Below are 25,715 nucleotides of genomic sequence, written 5' to 3'. Positions count from 1 at the left end.
ACGTGTCACGTGGGCACACACTTTGCTCTACGGCACCACAAGAAAGTACAGCGCAGGTGTGTTTCTCATAGAGGCGTCGGGTTTCTTCGTTGGTCGTCGACGATTGCCGAGGTTTAATCATGTACATTTCTTGGGCTTCACTCCCCAGGTGAATTAGACATTATTTAAACAAAATCGCCAAGTTACTAATAATTGTGGGGTCCAACTTAAAGGGACAGAGGCTAGTTTATAAACACTACAGCATATTTTTCACTATTAGAGTCGTTTATTATAACTGAAATCAAACATTACTTATATTTTATTCTTTAGATTATCCATTTCGGTAGAACCCAAGTGTTTCTGCTCATCCTGTTGTTTCTAATATCACAAAATGCATTTTCATATTTTAGAAAACCGCACGTGCGTCTGACAAGTAGCGGTTATTGATTCGAGTTCTAGTCTATTTTTGTAAGGATATTTCCTGTTTTAACGTCACAAACTCTTCTTTCACTCGGTTGTAACTTTATCCCAATGTGTTACAGGTTTGTAGATTAACTAAACTTAGTGTCCATGTTTTACGAGTTCAAACTGAAGTCTGCGCCTTCAAACTCTTCTTTCACTCGGTTGTAACTTTATCCCAATGTGTTACAGGTTTGTAGATTAACTAAACTTAGTGTCCATGTTTTACGAGTTCAAACTGAAGTCTGCGCCTTCAAACCCTGAATGTTATTTTGTACAGGAAGACATTTTTTAACGCCCCGAGTCCAAATTATAAAAAGCTATAGCACAATGTCAGATTATATTTTACACAAAACCTTGAGTAAAAGTACACAGCAATTAGAAAAACACACAAAATACATAATATAGTGGTACATGTATTTGAATTTTAAATAGGAGACTGATCAAAACAGTGTAAAATGTATTAAAATATTTCAAATTTGTTTCAATATATTAGCAATACGTGACAATTAGAAAAACACACAAAATACATAATATAGTGGTACATGTATATATTTGAATTTTAAATAGGAGACTGATCAGCACAGTGTAAAATGTATTAAAATATTTCAAATTTGTTTCAATATATTAGCAATATATGACAGTTAGAAAAACACACAAAATACATAATATAGTGGTATTTGGATTTTAACAATGCGATTCATCAAAACAATGTAAATTTTATTTAAAAAAAATATTTAAATTTCAATATATTAGCAATATGACAGTTAGAAAAACACACAAAATACATAATATAGTGGTATTTGGATTTAAACAATGACATTCATATACAGTGAAACCTCTGAAGACCGGACCCTCTGTAAACCGGAATTCCCTCAAAACTGGAAATTTTTTACAGTCTCGTTTTAAAAACTAGTACAGAACTTGACATCTCTAAACCGGATACCTCTTAATACCGGACATGTTTACTGGTTACAAGGGTGTGCGGTGTAGAGGGGTTTCACGGAATATCAAAACAGTCTAAAATCGATAAAGAATATTTCAACATTTATTCAATATATTAGCATGAAGATATTCATTAATATTTGGTGTTTAATTCGTCTATATGTTGTCAATTTAATATGTTGCTAAATTAGCCCTCTACAAATAGTTAACAGTGAATTTGTATTGACATAATTACTCATTCACGGAATGGAAATAAATGTCCTATTGTCTTTATTCACAGGATGTTATGTTATATTTAGCATTCAAATATTTTTTTAATATATATTTATTACAAATAAATGTAAAAAATAGTTAAATATGACACTCGCAAATTGTCATATCATGTCTTTATTTGAGCAGAATCATTCATAAACTGAAATAAATTTCCTGCTGGCTTTAATCAATAGATGATGTGTTGGTGTTAGCATTTAATTAGTAATGTAAAAAAAAAAAAAAAAAAATATATATAGTTTTGTTATTTATTACAAATAAAGTAAAAATAATTAAATATGGCACTTGTAGTTATTATAACACCTTTATTTGAACCAAGGGCAGATCCGAGGGAGGAGATAAGGGGGACCTGTCCCACCCCTAAAGAAATTGAATCGTTACTTTTTAACAATTTGTTTAAATTTTTCATTGAAGTGCCCTTTTCAGGGAATTGGTCCATGTGAACTTGGTCCTCCCTAAATTAGTTCCTGGATCTGCCCTTTTGAGAAGAATATAAACTAAAAATGTTCATTTGGGCAGAATCTATCTACAATATTAAAATGCCCTTGATCCCCCATAAATTAGTTCCTGGATCTGCCCTTTTGAGCAGAATATAAAGTAATAATTTTAATTTGGGCAGAATCCACATTTAAACTATATGTTATGGTCATAGTGTGTCGTGGTAAAATCTGCCAGCTGGAACGTTTCTAACTCCACGCCTCTTTGGTGGGAATAGGATCTGCAGGATAGGGTGGTGCAGCATCCGTCTGAGCAGGATACGGTGGTGCAGGATACTGCTGAGCAGGATCTGGCTGGGCTCAATATGGCTGAGCAGGATCTGGCTGGGCAGGATACTGCTGAGCAGGATCTGGCTGGGCTCCATATGGCTGGGCAGGATACTGCTGGTCAGGATCTGAATGGGCTGTATATGGTGGAGCAGGATATGGTGGTACTGGATACGGATGAACTGGAATTACTGGAAGGAAAGATTAAATATCAATATAAAACGAAGTTTGTTTTGTTTTGTTCAACGACACCACTAGAACACATTGATTTATTAATCATCGGCTACTGGATGTCAAACATTTCGTAATTCTGGTATAGAGTCTTAGAGGGGAAACCCGCTACATTTTTTTTTATCATATCAAGGGGTCTTTTATATGCATCATCCCACAGACAAGACAGAATATAGCACGACACTGGCTGGGACGAGAAATAGCCAAATGGGTCCACCGACGAGGATTGATCCCAGTCCCCTCCTTAAAAACAGTTACCAATTATTTCTAAAAATACACTGTCTCCTAAACACGGTTCAAGCACGCTGTCCTGGGCACACACCTCAGCTATCTGGGTTGTATGTCCCATTACAGTGGGTTAGTGGTTAGTGAGAGAGATGAGGGTGTAGTGGCCTTACACCTACCGAATGTGTTGTTAAACTACAGGTGAGAGCTGGCACCGGGAGTTGAACCCAGTACCTACCAGCCTTAGGTCACATATCTTAACCACGACACAATCGAGGCCGGTGTAATGAAACTGAGTGTGTGTGTGTGTGTGTATGCGTGCGTGTGTATGTATCCCACAAATGACTGTCAGATCAGATGTCGGGAATCAACGTGCTTGTATCAATTTAATGTTCAAGCACGCTATATAACGAAATATAGTGATATATTTTGGGACCAGTTGTTGAAACGATTAGCCAGCTGTTTTAGAAACACAAAATGGAACAACTGGTCCCAAAATATATCAATATACGAGTTCTTGTATATATGGGCTTATAGCCTTACATACAATTTAAAAACCAGTATGACATTGTTTAAATTGTGTAAATAGGCTACCTCCACTTCCAGCGTCATAACCATATCCGGTGGGGGCTGTCATCTCGCTATTTCCGTTTGGTACTTCACTGACGTCACCAGCGGGCATTGGCGCTTTGCCATCTAAAATAATAAACCATTATTACAATTCATCCTGCAATCACTATATATATATATATATATATATATATATATATATATATATGTATATGTATATGTATATGTATATGTATATGTATATATATATATATATATATATACATATATACATATACATATATACACATACATACATATTTATTTATTTATTTATGAAGCGATCTTAGCGCTAAGATCATCTCAAATGCATAGATACCCTATACACTTAGGGTGGTCTTAATGCTAAGATTAATCGTACATAAAAAAAACAACACTAAATTTAATTTTCTGTGTAACCAGAGGGTATTGGAAACGATTGACAGTAAGTGACACTGTCGTTACATCAACATTAAACACTGTCGTTACATCAACATTAAACAAACACTGCCGTTACATCACCATTAAACACTGTCGTTACATCATCATTAAACACTGTCGTTACATCATCATTAAACACTGTCGTTACATCAACATTAAACAAACACTGTCGTTACATCACCATTAAACACTGTCGTTACATCACCATTAAACACTGTCGTTACATCACCATTAAACACTGTCGTTACATCACCATTAAACACTGTCGTTACATCAACATGTCGTTACATCACACACTGTCGTTACATCAACATTAAACACTGTCGTTACATCACCATTAAACACTGTCGTTACATCACCATTAAACACTGTCGTGACATCACCATTAAACACTGTCGTTACATCAACATTAAACAAACACTGTCGTTACATCAACATTAAACACTGTCGTTACATCATCATTAAACACTGTCGTGACATCACCATTAAACACTGTCGTGACATCACCATTAAACACTGTCGTTACATCAACATTAAACACTGTCGTTACATCAACATTAAACACTGTCGTTACATCACCATTAAACACTGTCGTTACATCACCATTAAACACTGTCGTTACATCACCATTAAACACTGTCGTTACATCACATTAAACACTGTCGTTACATCAACACTGTCGTTACATCACATTAAACACTGTCGTTACATCACCATTAAACACTGTCGTTACATCACATTAAACACTGTCGTTACATCACCATTAAACACTGTCGTTACATCACACTGTCGTTACATCACCATTAAACACTGTCGTTACATCACATTAAACACTGTCGTTACATCACCATTAAACACTGTCGTTACATCACCATTAAACACTGTCGTTACATCACCATTAAACACTGTCGTTACATCACCATTAAACACTGTCGTTACATCACCATTAAACACTGTCGTTACATCACCATTAAACACTGTCGTTACATCACCATTAAACACTGTCGTTACATCACCATTAAACACTGTCGTTACATCATCATTAAACACTGTCGTTACATCAACATTAAACACTGTCGTTACATCACCATTAAACACTGTCGTTACATCACATTAAACACTGTCGTTCACATCACATCACCATTAAACACTGTCGTTACATCACCATTAAACACTGTCGTTACATCACCATTAAACACTGTCGTTACATCACCATTAAACACTGTCGTTACATCACCATTAAACACATCAACATTAAACACTGTCGTTACATCACCATTAAACACTGTCGTTACATCAACATTAAACACTGTCGTTACATCAACATTAAACACTGTCGTTACATCAACACTTAATGCAATCTAGAAACAAAAACCTGACAGAAACCGTAAATATGCATGAACATTTTATAACTATGCAACTGGAATCACACAGACGCGCTTCTCATAAGTAATTTATTCATGTTATCTCGATAAATATTCAGCAAATATGGAATACATAAAGATGATCAGTATTGGGTTTAAACTCCGTCGGCACGGACAAGTACTTCTAAGCGCCTTTTGGGCTGCAATATAATTCACGTGGCACTGCTTACTTAATGTCCAGGTGTATATTTATATAGTGGCAAGATATGATGACTACATAACATTTCTATATTTACAGTCACTGACCAAAAATATGGCTTTTTGGGACGGAAATGCTTTGACACTAGCTATGATCAGCAAAGGAATGGTGTACTGTTACAAGTTACTACTATTATTTTATTTCCAGTTGACGGGTTTTTTTATTTTTAAAACAAACATTTTGAAAACAATTTTTGTTTTGAAAATAATTAATGAATAGTTATTATTTAAGAACTATTTTGTCTTGGTGTATAGATATTGTAGGTGAAAAGGCATTCGACAGCTGTGAGCCTACCACCCTAGAAAACGGTAAAGTGGTGTAATCAAATCATTAAAGGCAATCAACAGCTGTGAGCCTACCACCCTAGAAAACGGTAAAGTGGTGTAATCAAATGATTAAAGGCAATCAACAGCTGTGAGCCTACCACCCTAGAAAACGGTAAAGTGGTGTAATCAAATGATTAAAGGCATTCAACAGCTGTGAGCCTACCACCCTAGAAAACGGTAAAGTGGTGTAATCAAATGATTAAAGGCATTCAACAGCTGTGAGCCTACCACCCTAGAAAACGGTAATGTGGTGTAATCAAATGATTAAAGGCAATCAACAGCTGTGAGCCTACCACCCTAGAAAACGGTAAAGTGGTGTAATCAAATGATTAAAGGCATTCAACAGCTGTGAGCCTACCACCCTAGAAAACGGTAAAGTGGTGTAATCAAATGATTAAAGGCATTCAACAGCTGTGAGCCTACCACCCTAGAAAACGGTAAAGTGGTGTAATCAAATGATTAAAGGCATTCAACAGCTGTGAGCCTACCACCCTAGAAAACGGTAAAGTGGTGTAATCAAATGATTAAAGGCATTCAACAGCTGTGAGCCTACCACCCTAGAAAACGGTAAAGTGGTGTAATCAAATGATTAAAGGCATTCAACAGCTGTGAGCCTACCACCCTAGAAAACGGTAAAGTGGTGTAATCAAATGATTAAAGGCATTCAACAGCTGTGAGCCTACCACCCTAGAAAACGGTAAAGTGGTGTAATCAAATGATTAAAGGCAATCAACAGCTGTGAGCCTACCACCCTAGAAAACGGTAAAGTGGTGTAATCAAATGATTAAAGGCATTCAACAGCTGTGAGCCTACCACCCTAGAAAACGGTAATGTGGTGTAATCAAATGATTAAAGGCATTCAACAGCTGTGAGCCTACCACCCTAGAAAACGGTAAAGTGGTGTAATCAAATGATTAAAGTTCAACAGCTGTGAGCCTACCACCCTAGAAAACGGTAAAGTGGTGTAATCAAATGATTAAAGGCATGTGCTGTGAGCCTACCACCCTAGAAAACGGTAATGTGGTGTAATCAAATGATTAAAGGCAATCAACAGCTGTGAGCCTACCACCCTAGAAAACGGTAAAGTGGTGTAATCAAATGATTAAAGGCATTCAACAGCTGTGAGCCTACCACCCTAGAAAACGGTAAAGTGGTGTAATCAAATGATTAAAGGCATTCAACAGCTGTGAGCCTACCACCCTAGAAAACGGTAAAGTGGTGTAATCAAATGATTAAAGGCATTCAACAGCTGTGAGCCTACCACCCTAGAAAACGGTAAAGTGGTGTAATCAAATGATTAAAGGCAATCAACAGCTGTGAGCCTACCACCCTAGAAAACGGTAATGTGGTGTAATCAAATGATTAAAGGCAATCAACAGCTGTGAGCCTACCACCCTAGAAAACGGTAATGTGGTGTAATCAAATGATTAAAGGCATTCAACAGCTGTGAGCCTACCACCCTAGAAAACGGTAAAGTGGTGTAATCAAATGATTAAAGGCATTCAACAGCTGTGAGCCTACCACCCTAGAAAACGGTAAAGTGGTGTAATCAAATGATTAAAGGCATTCAACAGCTGTGAGCCTACCACCCTAGAAAACGGTAAAGTGGTGTAATCAAATGATTAAAGGCAATCAACAGCTGTGAGCCTACCACCCTAGAAAACGGTAAAGTGGTGTAATCAAATGATTAAAGGCAATCAACAGCTGTGAGCCTACCACCCTAGAAAACGGTAATGTGGTGTAATCAAATGATTAAAGGCATTCAACAGCTGTGAGCCTACCACCCTAGAAAACGGTAATGTGGTGTAATCAAGTCATTAAAGGCATTCAACAGCTGTGAGCCTACCACCCTAGAAAACGGTAAAGTGGTGTAATCAAATGATTAAAGGCATTCAACAGCTGTGAGCCTACCACCCTAGAAAACGGTAAAGTGGTGTAATCAAGTCATTAAAGGCATTCAACAGCTGTGAGCCTACCACCCTAGAAAACGGTAAAGTGGTGTAATCAAATGATTAAAGGCATTCAACAGCTGTGAGCCTACCACCCTAGAAAACGGTAAAGTGGTGTAATCAAATCATTAAAGGCGCAGACCCTAGTTTTAACACATTAAAAAATGGACACAAAGTTTAGTTAATTTACAAACTTGTAACTCATTTGGATAAAGTTACAACAGAGTGAAAGAAGAGTCCGTGACGTTAAAACAGGAAATATTCTTAAAAATAGACTAGAACTCGAATCAATAAACCGCTACTTCTCAGACGCACGTGCGGTTTTTAAAATATGAAAAATGGCTTTTTTTATTATTAGAAACACCAGGATGACCAGAAATACTCCGGTTCTATGGAAATGGATCATCTAAGAATACAATATACATAATGTTTGATTTCAGTGATGATAAACGTCTCTAATAGTGAAAAATATGCTGTAGTGTTTAAAAACTAAAGTCTGTCCTTTAATCTCATAACTTGTTTGATTATATAGGATTACAGGATAAATAAAATATGCGTTTAACTACTGTCTTAATATATATATATATATATATATATATATATATATATATATATATATATATATATATATATATATGTATATATATGTATGTATATATATATATATATATATATATATATATATATATATATATATATATATATATTTAAACGCTATTTATTTCAGGTTTATTACAAAATGTTAACATTATCAGCAACAGGAATTGTTTTGGTCTAGTAGAACCTGCACGTAGTATGTTTCAGCGTTGCCATGACGATGCGTACCTTGTGGCATTGATCCCGTGTTGCTGTAGTCGTTGGTGTTGTATGGAGGTGGGGGATCTGAAGACGTGGTGTAAATTACAGCCGGGTTTGTCTGTGATGCTAAATAATAATACTTATACTATATATAATATAAAATATAAAAAATATATATGTATATACTAAATAATACATTATATATAATATATATATACTGAACAACAAAAGAAACGCAAATATTAATTTAGTTTTCTTCATTTAAAGGTGGTATGTCAAAGGTCAAAGTTGAAACTACAATATTTCATTATTTTCACATATAATTGTAATAAGTAACTACAAATTAAATAACATATTTTCTACTCTGTGCCAATATCTCGCTGTCTCTGCCTGTCTGCCTGTCTCTCTCTCTTTGTGTGTCCGTCTGCCTGTCTGCCTGTCTGCCTGTCTCTCTCTCTTTGTGTGTCCGTCTGCCTGTCTGCCTGTCTGCCTGTCTGCCTGTCTCTCTCTCTTTGTGTGTCCGTCTGCCTGTCTGCCTGTCTGCCTGTCTCTCTCTCTTTGTGTGTCCGTCTGCCTGTCTGCCTGTCTGCCTGTCTCTCTCTCTTTGTGTGTCCGTCTGCCTGTCTGCCTGTCTCTCTCTCTCTCTTTGTGTGTCCGTCTGCCTGTCTGCCTGTCTGCCTGTCTCTCTCTCTTTGTGTGTCCGTCTGCCTGTCTGCCTGTCTGCCTGTCTCTCTCTCTTTGTGTGTCCGTCTGCCTGTCTGCCTGTCTGCCTGTCTCTCTCTCTTTGTGTGTCCGTCTGCCTGTCTGCCTGTCTGCCTGTCTCTCTCTTTTGTGTGTCCGTCTGCCTGTCTGCCTGTCTGCCTGTCTCTCTCTCTTTGTGTGTCCGTCTGCCTGTCTGCCTGTCTGCCTGTCTCTCTCTCTTTGTGTGTCCGTCTGCCTGTCTGCCTGTCTCTCTCTCTTTGTGTGTCCGTCTGCCTGTCTGCCTGTCTGCCTGTCTCTCTCTCTTTGTGTGTCCGTCTGCCTGTCTGCCTGTCTGCCTGTCTCTCTCTCTTTGTGTGTCCGTCTGCCTGTCTGCCTGTCTGCCTGTCTCTCTCTCTTTGTGTGTCCGTCTGCCTGTCTGCCTGTCTGTCTCTCTCTCTTTGTGTGTCCGTCTGCCTGTCTGTCTGCCTGTCTCTCTCTCTTTGTGTGTCCGTCTGCCTGTCTGCCTGTCTGCCTGTCTCTCTCTCTTTGTGTGTCCGTCTGCCTGTCTGCCTGCCTGCCTGTCTCTCTCTCTTTGTGTGTCCGTCTGCCTGCCTGCCTGCCTGCCTGCTCTGCTGCCTGCCTGCCTGCCTGCCTGCCTGCCTGCACTGCCTGCCTGCCTGCTGCCTCCTCTCTCTCTCTCTCTCTCTCTCTCTCTCTCTCTCTCTCTCTCTCTCTCTCTCTCTCTCTCTCTCTCTCTCTCTCTCTCTGCATATATATATATATATATATATATATATATATATATATATATATCTTTCTGCATATATATATATATATATATATATATATATATATATATATATATATATATATATATATATATATATATATAAAACAACAACAACAAACAACATAGTTATCCTTTTAAAAGAGCAAACCATCGATGCTTAATTTATCGGTTTAATGTCTCTAGCTTGTGAATTTTATTTTTTAAAGGAGGATAACTGTGTTAAAATTGCATACCTGGTGTTTGGTTCGTTGAAAATGTTTTCGTGATTTTTCCTGGAGTTCTTGTCTTCTTACATATACAGTAGATAATGATAGAAAGAACTATAGCCCCAATCACAGAACCAAACACTATAACGGCAATAGCTCCCGCACTAAAACATAATAAAACAACATGTTACAGACACTACACTGGCAATAACTCCCGCACTAAAACATAATAAAACAACATGTTACAGACACTACACTGGCAATAGCTCCCGCACTAAAACATAATAAAACAACATGTTACAGACACTACACCGGCGATAACTCCCGATAAACTAAAAGAACATAATAAAACAACATGTTACAGACACTACACCGGCAATAGCTCCCGCACTAAAACATAATAAAACAACATGTTACAGACACTACATCCCGCACTAAAACATAATAAAACAACATGTTACAGACACTACACCGGCAATAACTCCCGCACTAAAACATAATAAAACAACATGTTACAGACACTACACCGGCAATAGCTCCCGCACTAAAACATAATAAAACAACATGTTACAGACACTACACCGGCAATAGCTCCCGCACTAAAACATAATAAAACAACATGTTACAGACACTACACCGGCAATAACTCCCGCACTAAAACATAAACAGACACTAACCGGCAATAAACTAAAACATAATAAAACAATATGTTACAGACACTACACCGGCAATAACTCCCGCACTAAAACTAATAAAACAGTATGTTACAGACACTATACTGGCAATAACTCCCGCACTAAAACATAATAAAACATGTTACAGACACTATACCGGCAATAACTCCCGCACTAAAACATAATAAAACAATATGTTACAGACACTACATCGGCAATAGCTCCCGCACTAAAACATAATAAAACAACATGTTACAGACACTACACCGGCGATAGCTCCCGCACTAAAACATAATAAAACAACATGTTACAGACACTACACCGGCGATAGCTCCCGCACTAAAACATAATAAAACAACATGTTACAGACACTACATCGGCAATAGCTCCCGCACTAAAACATAATAAAACAACATGTTACAGACACTACACCGGCAATAGCTCCCGCACTAAAACATAATAAAACAACATGTAACAGACACTACACCGGCAATAGCTCCCGCACTAAAACATAATAAAACAACATGTTACAGACACTACACCGGCAATAGCTCCCGCACTAAAACATAATAAAACAACATGTTAGAGACACTACACCGGCAATAACTCCCGCACTAAAACATAATAAAACATGTTACAGACACTACACCGGCAATAACTCCCGCACTAAAACATAATAAAACAATATGTTACAGACACTACACCGGCAATAACTCCCGCACTAAAACATAATAAAACAGTATGTTACAGACACTATACTGGCAATAACTCCCGCACTAAAACATAATAAAACATGTTACAGACACTATACCGGCAATAACTCCCGCACTAAAACATAATAAAACAATATGTTACAGACACTACATCGGCAATAGCTCCCGCACTAAAACATAATAAAACAACATGTTACAGACACTACATCGGCAATAACTCCTGTACTAAAAGGCAACATAATATATATATACACACATACACACGCATACACACACGTACACACAGACACAAACACACACAGAGACACACACAGTGACACACACACACACACACAGAGACACACACACACACACACACACACACATACAGACACACACAAAAACACAGACACACACACAGACACACACACACACACACACACACACATACACTCACATACACATACACACACACACATACACACACACACACAGACACAGACACACACAAGCATACACACACACACGCATACACACACACGGATACACACACGCATACACATAAACACACACACACACACACACACACACACGCATACACACACGCATACACATACACTCACACACACATACACACACACACACATACACACACACGCATACACACACACACACATACACACACACACACACACACACACACATACACACACACCTATTCCTATGAGCATGTGGTTGCAAGTTGAGTGATGTAAGGATTTATGTCAAACTATTAAAAGAATCATCTTGGAAACTGTGTCAGGGTCGGATCCAGGAAATAAACAGAAATAAAAGGAGACACTTAAATATATTTATGGGGGGAATGGGTCCCCTGGGCCACCCCATCCCCCTTAGATCCGCCTCTCGATATTACTTACCTTTGTGAATATCTGCAGCAGTGTTCTCGGTTCTTGCTTCCACAGCAGTAATCGTAATCTTCCGGATCGCCGGCCCGAGGACAGACGAAGTACCTGAACTTGTAACCAGTACTGTTCTTCACGTCATAGTAGTTGGTGCAGATAATCGGCACTGGAAACCAACACGAATAAATGAATGAATGAATAGATGGATGGATGAATGAATGAATGAATGGGTGAATGAATGAATGAATGGGTGAATGAATGAATGAATGAATGAATGAATGAATGAATGAATGAATGAATGAATGAATGAGTGAGTGAATGAGTGAGTTAGAGTGAGTTTGAGTGAGTGAGTGAGTGATTTAGTTTGAGTGAGTGAGTGAGTGAGTGAGTTAGTAAGTGAGTGAGTGTGAGTGAGCGAGTGAGGTGATTGAGTGAGTGAGTTTGAGTGAGTGAGTGAGTGAGTGAGTGAGTGAGTGAGTTAGTTAGTAAGTGAGTGAGTGTGAGTGAGCGAGTGAGGTGATTGAATTTGAGTGAGTGAGTGAGTGAGTGAGTGAAATAGTGTAGCCAGGATTTTAATATTGGGGTTTGGGACCCACACTGTGGATGTATGATTTTATAAACTTTAATACAGTAAAAAAAAAGGTTTGACTGAGTGAGCGAGAGAATACTGTCCTGTGTTCAGCGATGCTAACGTTCCTAGGCCTCGTACCACGAAGCGATCTTAGCGCTAAGATCACCTTAAGTGCATAATTACCTAATGCACTTAAGATGATCTTAGCGCTAAGATCGCTTCGTTGGAACGGGATCCTGGACTGTCTGACAGGTCTCCAAGGTGGTCATTTGGTTTAACGTGAAGGGTATAAACCAGTCTACTGAACGCTGGGGGGAGGGGGTCGTGTGGTTTAACGTGAAGGGCATAAACCAGTCTACTGAACGCTGGGGGGTGGTGGATCATGTGGTTTAACGTGAAGGGTATAAACCAGTCTACTGAACGCTGGGGGGAGGGGGGGGGGTCGTGTGCTTCAACGTGAAGGGCATAAACCAGTCTACTGGACGCTGGGGGGAGGGGGGTCGTGTGGTTTAACGTGAAGGGTATAAACCAGTCTACTGAACGCTGGGGGTAGGGGGGGGGGGTCGTGTGGTTTAACGTGAAGGGCATAAACCAGTCTACTGAACGCTGGGGGGAGGGGGTCGTGTGGTTTAACGTGAAGGGTATAAACCAGTCTACTGAACGCTGGGGGGAGGGGGGGGGGGGGTCGTGTGGTTTAACGTGAAGGGTATAAACCAGTCTACTGAACGCTGGGGGGAGGGGGGGGTCGTGTGGTTTAACGTGAAGGGCATAAACCAGTCTACTGAACGCTGGGGGGAGGGGGGGGGGTCGTGTGGTTTAACGTGAAGGGTATAAACCAGTCTACTGAACGCTGGGGGTGGGGGCGGTCGTGTGGTTTAACGTGAAGGGCATAAACCAGTCTACTGAACGCTGGGGGGAGAGGGTCGTGTGGTTTAACGTGAAGGGTATAAACCAGTCTAATGGACGCTGGGGGGAGGGGGGGGGGTCGTGTGGTTTAACGTGAAGGTATAAACCAGTCTACTTAACGCTGGGGGAGGGGGGGGGGTCGTGTGGTTTAACGTGAAGGGCATAAACCAGTCTACTGGACGCTGGGGGGAGGGGTCGTGTGGTTTAACGTGAAGGGTATAAACCAGTCTACTGAACGCTGGGGGGAGGGGGTCGTGTGGTTTAACGTGAAGGGCATAAACCAGTCTACTGAACGCTGGGGAGGGGGGGGGGTGGATCATGTGGTTTAACGTGAAGGGTATAAACCAGTCTACTGAATACTGGGGGGGGGGGGGGGGGGGATCGTGTGGTTTAACGTGAAGGGTATAAACCAGTCTACTGAACGCTGGAGGGTGGGGGTGATCGTGTGGTTTGATGTGAAGGGCATAAACCAGTCTACTGAACGCTGGGGGGTGGGGGGTCATTTGGTTTAACGTGAAGGGCATAAACCAGTCTACTGAACGCTGGGGGGTGGGTGGTTGTGTGTTTTAACGAGAAGGGTATAAACCAGTATACTGAACGTTGGGGGGGGGGGGGGAGGGGGTCATTTGGTTTAACGTGAAGGGCATACACCAGTCTACTGAACGTTTGGGGGGGAGGGGGTCATTTGGTTTAACATGAAGGGTATAAACCAGTCTACTGAACATTGGGGGGGGGGGGTCATTTGGTTTAACGTGAAGGGCATAAACCAGTCTACTGAACGTTGGGGGGGGGGGGGGGCAGTTTGGCCGTGGTAGAAGACCACAGTTATTTGTGAATCTTCAGCTGAGATTTATGCATGCAAGCCCCTGGCATCCCAAATGTCCACCTATGATTTAAAAATAAAGCAAGATGCGGGTATTTTTAGTCTCAACGAAATTACCAAAAAAATGTCATAATAAAAAAAATATAATTATAAAGAGGACTCATTTAAAATAGTTTTAGTTAAATGTTTGTGTTACTTTGTGCCCAAACTGCATGACTTTGCGTGCATTTTTGACAATGTGTACACCCATAAAAACCACACCCAAGCGGGAGTTGGCGGATATCACACATATATTTATGGAAACTTTGCTCATCAAACCTTACAAGAAACGTCATTAGAATAATGGTTTAGCTATTAATGTTTTCACAAAATCAGCTTGTTTGAAAATTACCCAAATTGATTGCGCCCCACTTTTGTGACAAGGAAAACCCGTTGCATGAATGTCAAGCCTCATTACAGGTAAACCGTTTGCACTGCTGGTAGAAAACCAAATGTCATTTTTTAAAATAACTCCTTGGCTATCAATAAGTTTAACAATTTACTTTGAAAGAAAACAAATGGTATGTACCTTAAAACCTATGATCTGTGGCTTTTGCATTATCAGCAGGGGAAATAAATTTGATGTACTGGAACCTACAACAAACTGCTATTCTTTATTTGAATAATATAAAACTCATTATATAACTCATTATATAAAACTCAATAATATAAAACTAATTATATAAAACTCAATAATATAAAACTCATTATATAAAACTCAATAATATAAAACTCATTATATAACTCATTATATAAAACTCAATAATATAAAACTCATTAGTGTACTGTAACCCACAGACTTACTGGAGTTCCGGTTTGAGTAATATCGCCTCGAGCTCAGGTACCGACTACTCCCCAGGACCGCCCCTGCAACAAACGCCGCCTTCCATGTCGACCTGCTGTAGATGCTGGAGCCTTTTACCATCCTACCGGAACCGCCCCTGCTGCCTCGGTAACGTCCCCCTCCACGAGAACGTCCTCCTCCCCGGGACCCTCCCCCTCTTCCGCCGCGGCTGTCGACTACAGTGACTGTAAATGAAGACAAATTGAAATATTATGTTCACATTTTTTTATTAATTCACTAACTAACTATTGTCCGAACCAAATTTACAACTATGAAAAATTACTCTCCTACCTTTAATTGCCGTTAGATTTCCTCCAAAGTTTGTCCAGACAGAAATCTTGAAAAAAACATTACAATGACACAGATTTCACATACCAGATGATAACTATGTCACCTATATCGACTTCGCTGAGAGCGCATAGGGCAAAAAGCATGTAATTTTGTGCCAGGTGCCATTTTGACTTTTTATGGAATATTCTTCAAGAGGGGTGAAAGGATAGGACTTAATCTAATAATGTCATAACATGTTATGATATAAAAAGCAAACGTGATGACGTCATATTATTTATTATTATTTTTTATTATTATAAAAAAAAAAAAATGATACCACTAGAGATAATTGATTTCATATTAATTGTGTCACATACTTTGGAGGCTTTCACCCCTCTTGAAGAGTATTCCATAAGCAAGCAACATGGCAGACGGCAGAAAACTGCATGTATTTTTCCCTATGCAATCTCAGCAAAGACGATATCGGCGACATCGTTGCAGTCTCTTGTGTGGAATCTCTATATTTGTTGTGGGTTTTTTTTGCGATTTGGTTCTGGACAAACTTTGGAGGAAATCTAACGGCAACTAAAGGTAGGAGAGTAATTTTTTGTAGTTGTTAACAATTTGGTTCCGACAATAACTAACTAACTAAACTAACTAAAACATTAAACGAAATAAAAAGAACGAAAGAAAGAATGAAAGAAAGAAAGAAAGAAAGAATAAAGACAATATTATAAACGTGTTAGTTATACAAAATAAACACACACGATGCGTAATAGGTCCTTTGCTTATCAAAAAAAAAATGTTTTGTTTAACGACACCACTAGAGCATATTGATTTATTAATCGGCTATTCAATATTTAATTGGCTGTCAAACATTTGGTAATTTTTTTTTATATAGTCATCAGAGGAATCCCGCTACATTTTCCCATTAGTAGCAAGGGATCTTATATACGCACCATCCCAAGGACAGAATAGCACATACCACAGCCTTTGACATACAAATGGTGCACTGACTGGAACGAGAAATAGCCCAAATGAGTCCACCGACGGGGATCGATCCCAGACCGACCGCGCATCAAGCGGGCAGTTTACCACTGGGCTAGGTCATATGCTTATTAAATGCTGGCGCATTTAATCAAATTTAATGATAAACGTTTGTTTTGTTTAACGACACCACTAGACTAATCATCGGCCATTGGATGAAAATAATGTAGCGGGTTTCCTCTCTAAGACTATATGTCAAATTACCAAAAATCTGACACCTAATAACCGATGATAAATTAAACAATGTGCTCTAGTGGTGTCGTAAAACAATGCGTGTGTGTATATATATACATATATATATATATGTGTGTGTGTGTGTGTGTGTGTGTATGTGTGTATGTGTGTGTGTGTGTGTGTGTGTGTGTGTGTGTGTATGTGTGTATGTGTATGTGTGTATGTGTGTGTGTGTGTGTGTGTGTGTGTGTGTGTGTGTGTGTGTGTGTGTGTGTGTATATATATATATATATATATATATATATATATATATATATATATATATATATATATATATATATATATATATACGCTCTCGCGCGCACGTGTGTGTAAGGGGGTTAACTGAAGAAGCCTTGAGATAATTATAAACTGTATGTTCTTTTTCAGCTACGGCCTTTAGCAAACGTTTTCTTCTAACGTTACATGAAAACATTTACAAATTGTGCAACGTCATGTTGGGTTTTTTTTCAGGGACAGAGTCATACAGAACGACTGCCTTCATTCGTAAAGGCAAGTGAAGAGGAGTGTTGGGTGTATGTTCCGATTCTCAAGTAGACTTCTTCTTTTAAAGGCGCAGACCCCCGTTTCAACCCGTGAAAATAGACACTAAGTTTAGTTAAAGGTGCAGACCCTAGTTTCAACCCGTGAAAATAGACGCTAAATTTAGTTAAAGGTGCAGACCCTAGTTTCAACCCGTGAAAATAGACGCTAAGTTTAGTTAAAGGTGCAGACCCTAGTTTCAACCCGTAAAAATAGACGCTAAATTTAGTTAAAGGTGCAGACCCTAGTTTCAACCCGTGAAAATAGACGCTAAGTTTAGTTAAAGGTGCAGACCCAAGTTTCAACCCTTAAAAATAGACGCTAAGTTTAGTTAAAGGCGCAGACCCTAGTTTCAACCCTGAAAATAGACGCTAAGTTTAGTTAATCTACAGACCTGTAATACCATTTGGATAAAGTTTTAACAGAGAGAAGCTACTAAACGCGTTTTTAGAATTATGGAAAATGTATTTACGGGTATTACCAAAACCTGGATGACCAGAATCACTTCAGGTGTATGAAAATGAATATTCTAAATAATAAAATATAAGTACTTCTAATTTAAATGATCAACAACGGCATTAATAATGAAAACTACGTCGTAGTGTTTAAAAACTAGGGTCTGTTACTTTAACAGGTGCGTCTTATCACAAATGATTGGGCCAGAAATAATCACGGTGAAAGGAAAACGCAGATAAGTTGTGTCACTATATATTGCGCAACCGCTGCTGCTATTGTTGCTACTGCTGACATATATCCTGTTGGATCAAATGTTTGGCAAGTCGTATATGCAAACACTCATAAAGACTGAATATGGCTCGTGCGTGCGGTCGGGCTAAAAGAATCGAAATATATCAGTCACACGGTAAAGTTTGTTTTGTTTAACGACACCACTAGAGCACATTTATTCATTGATATCCGGTTACTGGATGTCAAACATTTGGCCATTCTGACATAGTCTTAGAAGAAATTCGCTACATTCCCTGTTAGCGGCAAGGAATCTGTTATAAGCATTTCCCACAGACAACACATACCATGGTCTTTGATATGCAAACTCGTTTATTACTTGTTGGGACAGGGAATAACCATTACAGAATTGATCCACTGAGTGGAGTGGGTTCGATCCCATGACCAACAGCACGTCATACGAGAGCATTACCGACATGACGTTCCAGCCAGTGCACCACGACTGGCATATCAAAGGCCATGGTATGTACTACCCTCTCTGTGGGATGGTGTATACAAAAGATCCCTTGCTGCTAATCGGAAAGAGTAGCCCAGGGAGTGGCGACAGCGGGTTTCCTCTCTCAATATGTGTGGTCCTTAACCATATGTCTAACGCCATATAACCGTAAATAAAATATTTTGGATGCGTCGTTACCGACATGACTGCACGCGGTCAAAATGTATAATGAATAAATGTCAATTCATACTTTGACTGCCGGCCATGCGAAACTGATTTTAGCAGGTAATAAAAAATCAATTGTTAATTCATAGACTGAAATCTTTGCAATGAATTCCCGAGAATGCGTCTTTGCCTTTCATATAAAATGCATTAAAAAAACAACAACATTCGCAATGATTTCCATCACTACATGAGGTAAAATGTGGTTTGGGCTACTAGAAACATTAGGACGACCACAAACACCTTATTTATACAGAGGCTGATATTCTAAACATGAACATAGTTTTAATATGTGATTTTAGTCTCTAATAATTATGTCAATATTAATAAATCAATGTACTATAAATAGTCGTGCCGTTAAACGAAATAAACTTTAATAACATTTTGTGGTTTAAAATACATTTCAAATGTCAGTGTCTTACAAAACATTAGTACGCATGCGTTACGATTAGATTACTCACCGATTACGCAAATATAATTCAGGTAACCAAACCAATCGGCTACATAGGTAAAACAAAAAATCACGAGAACCGACATCCGGTTACCTAAGATTTTAAAATGGTGTTCCCCGATACAACGGGAACATGAAATGTAACGAAAACTCGTTGTCTAGGCCTACATCCAATTTTCAATTTCTGTATTGACTGAGCTAAAAGCTCATCAGTACAAAATAATGACGTATACATACAGGTAAACAGTGGTGATGTACATAAATTGATATAATTATATTATACGAACTGTTTATGCATTTGTTTTCATTATCTATTTTGATACTGATGTGTGTACTTGAATGTCAAATACTAAATCATTTAGTAAATATTAAATAAATCCAAATTTGATTTATAATGTGTTTTATTTTGTCACTCCAAAGGTGGAGATCTCTGAAAATAGGTATGTCCGACTTAAGACCGCTTTGTCCGATTTAGAACGTCGGGTCAGAAATTCACTTCCTTCTTTTTCTTCTTCGATTTTTTTATTATTATTATTATTATTATTATTATTTTTAGGTATTTCTTTTTAATTTAACAGTCTGATTATGTGCAGATTTACAATGTTCCATGTTACAAATTGATTTTCGTTCTTTAACATTTTATACACTATTAAAGGGACATACCCTAATTTCAACCCATGAAAATACACACCAAGTTTAGTTAATCTACAAACCTGTAACACATTTGAATAAAGTTACAACTGAGTGAAACATGAGTTTGTGACTTTGAAATGGTGAAATACCCCCTAAAAATAGACTAAAACTCGACTCCATAACTGTTTCTTCTCAGACGCACGTGCGTTTTTTAAAAATATGAGAAATGCATTTTGTGATATAAAAACAGGATGACTAAACACACTTCGAATGTACGGAAATGGATACTCTAAACAATAAAATCTAAGTAAAATATGATTTCAGTTATCAAAAACGACTCTAATAGTCAGAAATATTCCTTAGTGTTTAAAAACTAGGATATGTCCCTTTAATTTAAAAAAACGGGACATTGTTAAGGAATTGTACATACAAACATACGGGAGCGAGATGTAGCCCAGTGGTAAAGCGCTTGTCTGATGTGCGGTCGCTCTGAGATTGATCCCTGTCGGTGGCCTATTTGGGGTTATTTCTCCTTCCAGCCAGTGTACCCCGACTGGTGTATCAAAGGCTGTGGCATGTGCTATCCTGTCTGTGGGATGATGCAGATAAATGATACCTTGGTACTAATGAGAAAATGTAGCGGGTTTCTTCTCTAAGAATATCAGAATAACCATATGTTTGACATCTAATATCCGATGATTAATAAATCAGTGTGCTCTAGCTCAAAACACACTCACTCACATACACACGCACACTCACATACACACACACACACACACACACATGAACACACACATACATACACACACACACTGACATACACATACATACACACACACACACATGAACACACATGAACACACACACGCACACACACACACGCACACACACACACACGCACGCACACACACACTGACATATACATACACACATACACGCACACACACACACACACGCACGCACACACACACACACTGACATACACATACATACAGACACACACACACATGAACACACATGAACACACACACGCACACACACACACACACGCACGCACACTGACATACACATACATACACACACACACACACATGAACACACACATGAACACACACACACACACACAAACACAAACACACGCACACAGGAACAAATAAACACGCTTTTGTTTATCATATGTATAATTATATTAAAGTATGTGTTAGCTAAAATAGACAGCTGCGAAAATAAAATTTGTTACACAGACCGACAGGGAAGTCTAACCTAGTTTGATATTTAACAAGCCGAATTCGGTATGCAACACCTTTCGCAACATCGATCGAATAGGTAGACCTACTTACAACAAGAACGGCCATCTTAGAAACATGTCAATTAAAGGGACACGCCCTAGTTGTTAACCATTACGCCGTTGTTTTTCGCTATTAAACCCATTGTTTCACAACTACAATTGCACTTTACTTACCGTTTATTATTTAGAATATACATTCCCATTCACCTGAAGTGTTTTTTTTGGTAATCCTGGTAATCCTGGTGTTTGTAATACCACAAAATGCATTTTTCGTATTTCATAAAATGCCACGGGCCTCTGAGAAAAAACCGTTGAGAAGACAAGGTCTAATCTATTTTTAGAGGGGATATTCCCATTTCAATGTCACAGACGTTGGTATACCACGTGGCCGTTATCATTTTGGTTCGGTTTGTTTTCTCGTGCACGGTTCGCGCAATCAACATCCGATTTGTTGTCGTTTGCTTGTTGTTCATTTGTGAGATTTTTCTTCACAGTTCGTGAACATGTTCAGTAACAATAAAGTTCAGGACCCATATTCACAAAAAAGTGTAAATTTACGTCTACGACTAGCACTTACGTGTGCCGTAGATTTACGTTTACGTGCAAGAAGCACCTTATTCTCAAAGATGGTCGTAAATGTAAACGTAACTTAGTTGGACGTAAATCTACGATTTAACATTCTCACTGGAGTAATTAATAAAAACACATTAGAAACGATGGCTACCGGGTAAATAACAAATGCGCAAAACTCAATTTTGTTTGTCGTCTGCTAACAATAACATTGCGAACAGTGAACCATGGCATTTTGGTATTGGTGGGGATCCGCGTTTTGGTACGAACTTGAGGACATTTCTTAAAAAGGAAAAGATAACTCAGGAGAAATTGGCCGAGTCGAAAACATCCGTTCGATCACGAACAAAAATATGTTCAATCCGTGGGCGTTCGCCATCGCAAATCGCTTCATTTATTGGAAATACTGCTAGTTTCCGTAAATAATAGTAAATAACGGCGATCGTGCTTGATTTATTATATGTACACAACTTGCGTGCAGCGTTATTTGCAACCTGAGGCACTCTTATATTTACGTCCAACTTTACACGTAACTTACGTTTTCGTTGTTTCGTGAATAGCTCTTCAGTCGTAGATTTACGTTTACGTGTAAAACTAGGCTTACGATATTTTGTGAATATGGGTCCTGACAAGTAAGTATCTCAATACAAAACGTTACAAACCCTTAAAACCAATAATTTTGCTAAGTCTTACGATATCTGGAGAGGGGATACAACCAGGACAGAACAGTTGGAACATGTCCAGGAGAGGTGAAAGGAACGCACCCCAAGTCTGTGCGCACTCTGTGAAATTTGTCGTAACGTAGGCATTGTTGTGCTTCGAGCGACATCTACCGGTGACATCAGAATACTAACTTTCAAAATTATTTCAAGCAATTGGGACATGGGGATTCCCATGGTATTTATCGATATAAAACCTGCTTTTTCACTCCATTTGATAAAAACGTGATCTAAGTGTGTTACAGATTTGTAGATTAACCAAATTATAATTTATTTTCGCTGGATGGAACTAGGGCGTGCGGCTTTAACAATTGCTTATATTTGATATTAATTAAAAATACTTACCGACCACGCAGATAATCAAAACACAAAATAGAACTTTTAAACCTCCCATTGTCCACTGTGTCACAGTTCTGATTTCAATAATAAAACGACACTGGACAGTCTCTATATGTAGATATGACAGGTTTTAGTGGTATTCGCTACCTAGATGTTTATTCGGGCGAGTCCATTCAGTTCGGGGTATTCAGCTTAAGCTCGATGGTGTATTTCGATTTATATCAAGCGGATTTACGTTCTAAAAACCTGTTAGTGGCCTACAAATTAGTATTTGTCGTATAGTGCGGGTTTATAATCGATAACTGGAATATTACAATTAACTGAATCATTCTCTTTACCCCTATCGTGTTACCGTTGTCTGAGAGACAGAGAGACGTCATTACAGAGATATTGGGGAAACTTTTATCATTGCGCATGACGAGTGACCAGGATATAATACTTGAACGTCACTGGCGGATACGAAAGGGTAGGGTGGGTGTGCGGGCAGAACCCCCTTTCATTGCGAAAGAGAGAAAGAAAAAGAGAAATGTTTCAACACATCTATAAAAACCAAATTTTGTATCCAACATCTGCGAAAATGTTGAAGTTTGTTTTGTTTAACGACACTGCTAGAGTACATTGAATTTATTAATCATCGGCTATTGGATGTCGAATATTTGGTAATTCTGACATATATAGTCTTCAGTTAAATTTAGTTTTGTTTAACGACACCACTAGAGCACACTGAATTTATCAATCATCGGCAATTGGACGTCAAAGATTTTGTAATTCTGACTTATAGTTTTCAGTTAAACTTTGTTTTGTTTTGTTTAACGACACCACTAGAGCACATTCAGTGTGACATTAATTTATTAATCATGGCTGTGGTATGTCCTATCCTGTCTGTGGGATGGTGCATATAAAATTATAACATCTTGCTACTAATGGAAAAATGAGGCGGGTTTCCGTTCTAAGACTATATGTCCAAATTACCAAATGTTTGACATCCAATAGCCGATGATTAATACATGAATGTGCTCTAGTGGTGTCGTTAAACAAAACAAACTTTAAGTTTTAACTGTCCATCACCCCCACCCCAGTCTTTGTTCTTGCTCTGGTCCTGTTTGTTGACTAGTAAACCGAGTTCCGGGACATTCGGATGGAGGATGTCTGTGGCTTTACTATATCCGTCATAGCGAATACGTATTGGGGAAGACGGGATTTTATTGTTGGGGGGGGGGGGGGGGGGGGAATGTTAATTATTGCTTTTACTGTTAAAAGTTCGTTTGTTTTGTTTATCGACACCATTAGAGAACAATGATTTATTAATTATCGGCTAATGGATCTCTAACATTTAGTAAAAATATTTTTTACGTATAATCTTAGAGAGGAAACTAGTATCAAAGGATCTGTTGTATGCATTATTCTACAGACAGGATAACACATACCATGGCCTTTGATATATCAGTCGTTGTGCACTGGCTGGAACGAGAAATAACTTAATGGTCCCACCGACGGGAATCGATCCTAGACCGGCCGTGCATCAAGTGAGCGCTTTACCACAGATGTCAAGGAGCGACAGGCAAATATTAAACGTTTTGTTTAACGACACCACTAAGAACATTGATTAATAAATCACTGGCTATAGGACACCAAACTCGTAATTTTGTACTCATAGTCTTAGAAAGAAAGAAAGAAATGTTTTATTTAACGACGCACTAAACACATTTTATTTACGGTTATATGGCGTCAGACATATGGTTAAGGACCACACATATATTGAGAGAGGAAACCCGCTGTCGCCACTTCATGGGCTACTCTTTTCGATTAGCAGCAATGGATCTTTTATATGCACCATCCCACAGGCAGGGTAGTACATACCACGGCCTTTGATATACCAGTCGTGGTGCACTGGCTGGAACGAGAAATAGCCCAATGGGTCCACCGACGGGGATCGATCCCAGAACGACCGCGCATCGAGCGAGCGCTTTACCACTGGGCTACGTTCCGCCCCCATAGTGTTAGAGAAAACCGGCTACATTTGTTCCATTAGCAGCAAGGAATCTTTTCACATGCACCATCCCACAGACAGGACAGAACATACCACTGCCTTTTATATACCAGTCATGGTGCACTGGATGGGATGGGGGGAAAAACCCTAATCAGAGAATGGGTCCACCGAGGTGATTCGATCCTACGACCCAAGTATCTCAGGCGAGTGCGAGATCCCGCCTAGACAGACAAACATAACAGGTGGTGCAGGAAAAAAAAATAAAAGGTGTGATTTGGAGGGGGTGTATAGCCCAACTCTCCCCCTATCCCCCTCCCCCACTTATTGCAATACGAAATTACAATAAATAACACAGGTTAGGTCTAACAAAAAACGTGTTTCCGAGAACTGGACCCTACCTCGAAAAAAATGGCCTACTCTAATTTGTTGTTCGATGTACACACACGATTTTGTGTAGTATTATGAATGACATAAACGTACATACATTCATTTTATTTTGTAGGTGTGGTGTAGTCCTGGAAATA

General features: G+C 38.9%; 1 protein-coding gene across 1 annotated transcript; it reads right to left on the bottom strand.

Moving 5' to 3' along the window:
- Positions 1-1,847: 1,847 nt before the first annotated feature.
- On the bottom strand, positions 1,848-23,343 carry LOC121387539. The gene is made up of 7 exons (XM_041518693.1): positions 23,208-23,343; positions 15,687-15,911; positions 12,559-12,709; positions 10,303-10,439; positions 8,626-8,724; positions 3,468-3,569; positions 1,848-2,608 (listed from the first exon to the last, which is right to left on the bottom strand). The coding sequence occupies exons 1-7, from the start codon at positions 23,254-23,256 to the stop codon at positions 2,451-2,453; spliced, it is 921 nt and encodes a 306-aa protein (XP_041374627.1). The 5' UTR covers positions 23,257-23,343; the 3' UTR covers positions 1,848-2,450.
- Positions 23,344-25,715: the final 2,372 nt, after the last annotated feature.

The sequence above is a fragment of the Gigantopelta aegis genome, chromosome 13, assembly GCF_016097555.1.
Source record: "Gigantopelta aegis isolate Gae_Host chromosome 13, Gae_host_genome, whole genome shotgun sequence".
Classification (NCBI taxonomy): Eukaryota; Metazoa; Mollusca; class Gastropoda; order Neomphalida; family Peltospiridae; genus Gigantopelta; species Gigantopelta aegis.
Note: the sequence above shows the minus strand (reverse complement) of the source record. Positions and strands in the feature narration are given on the sequence as shown.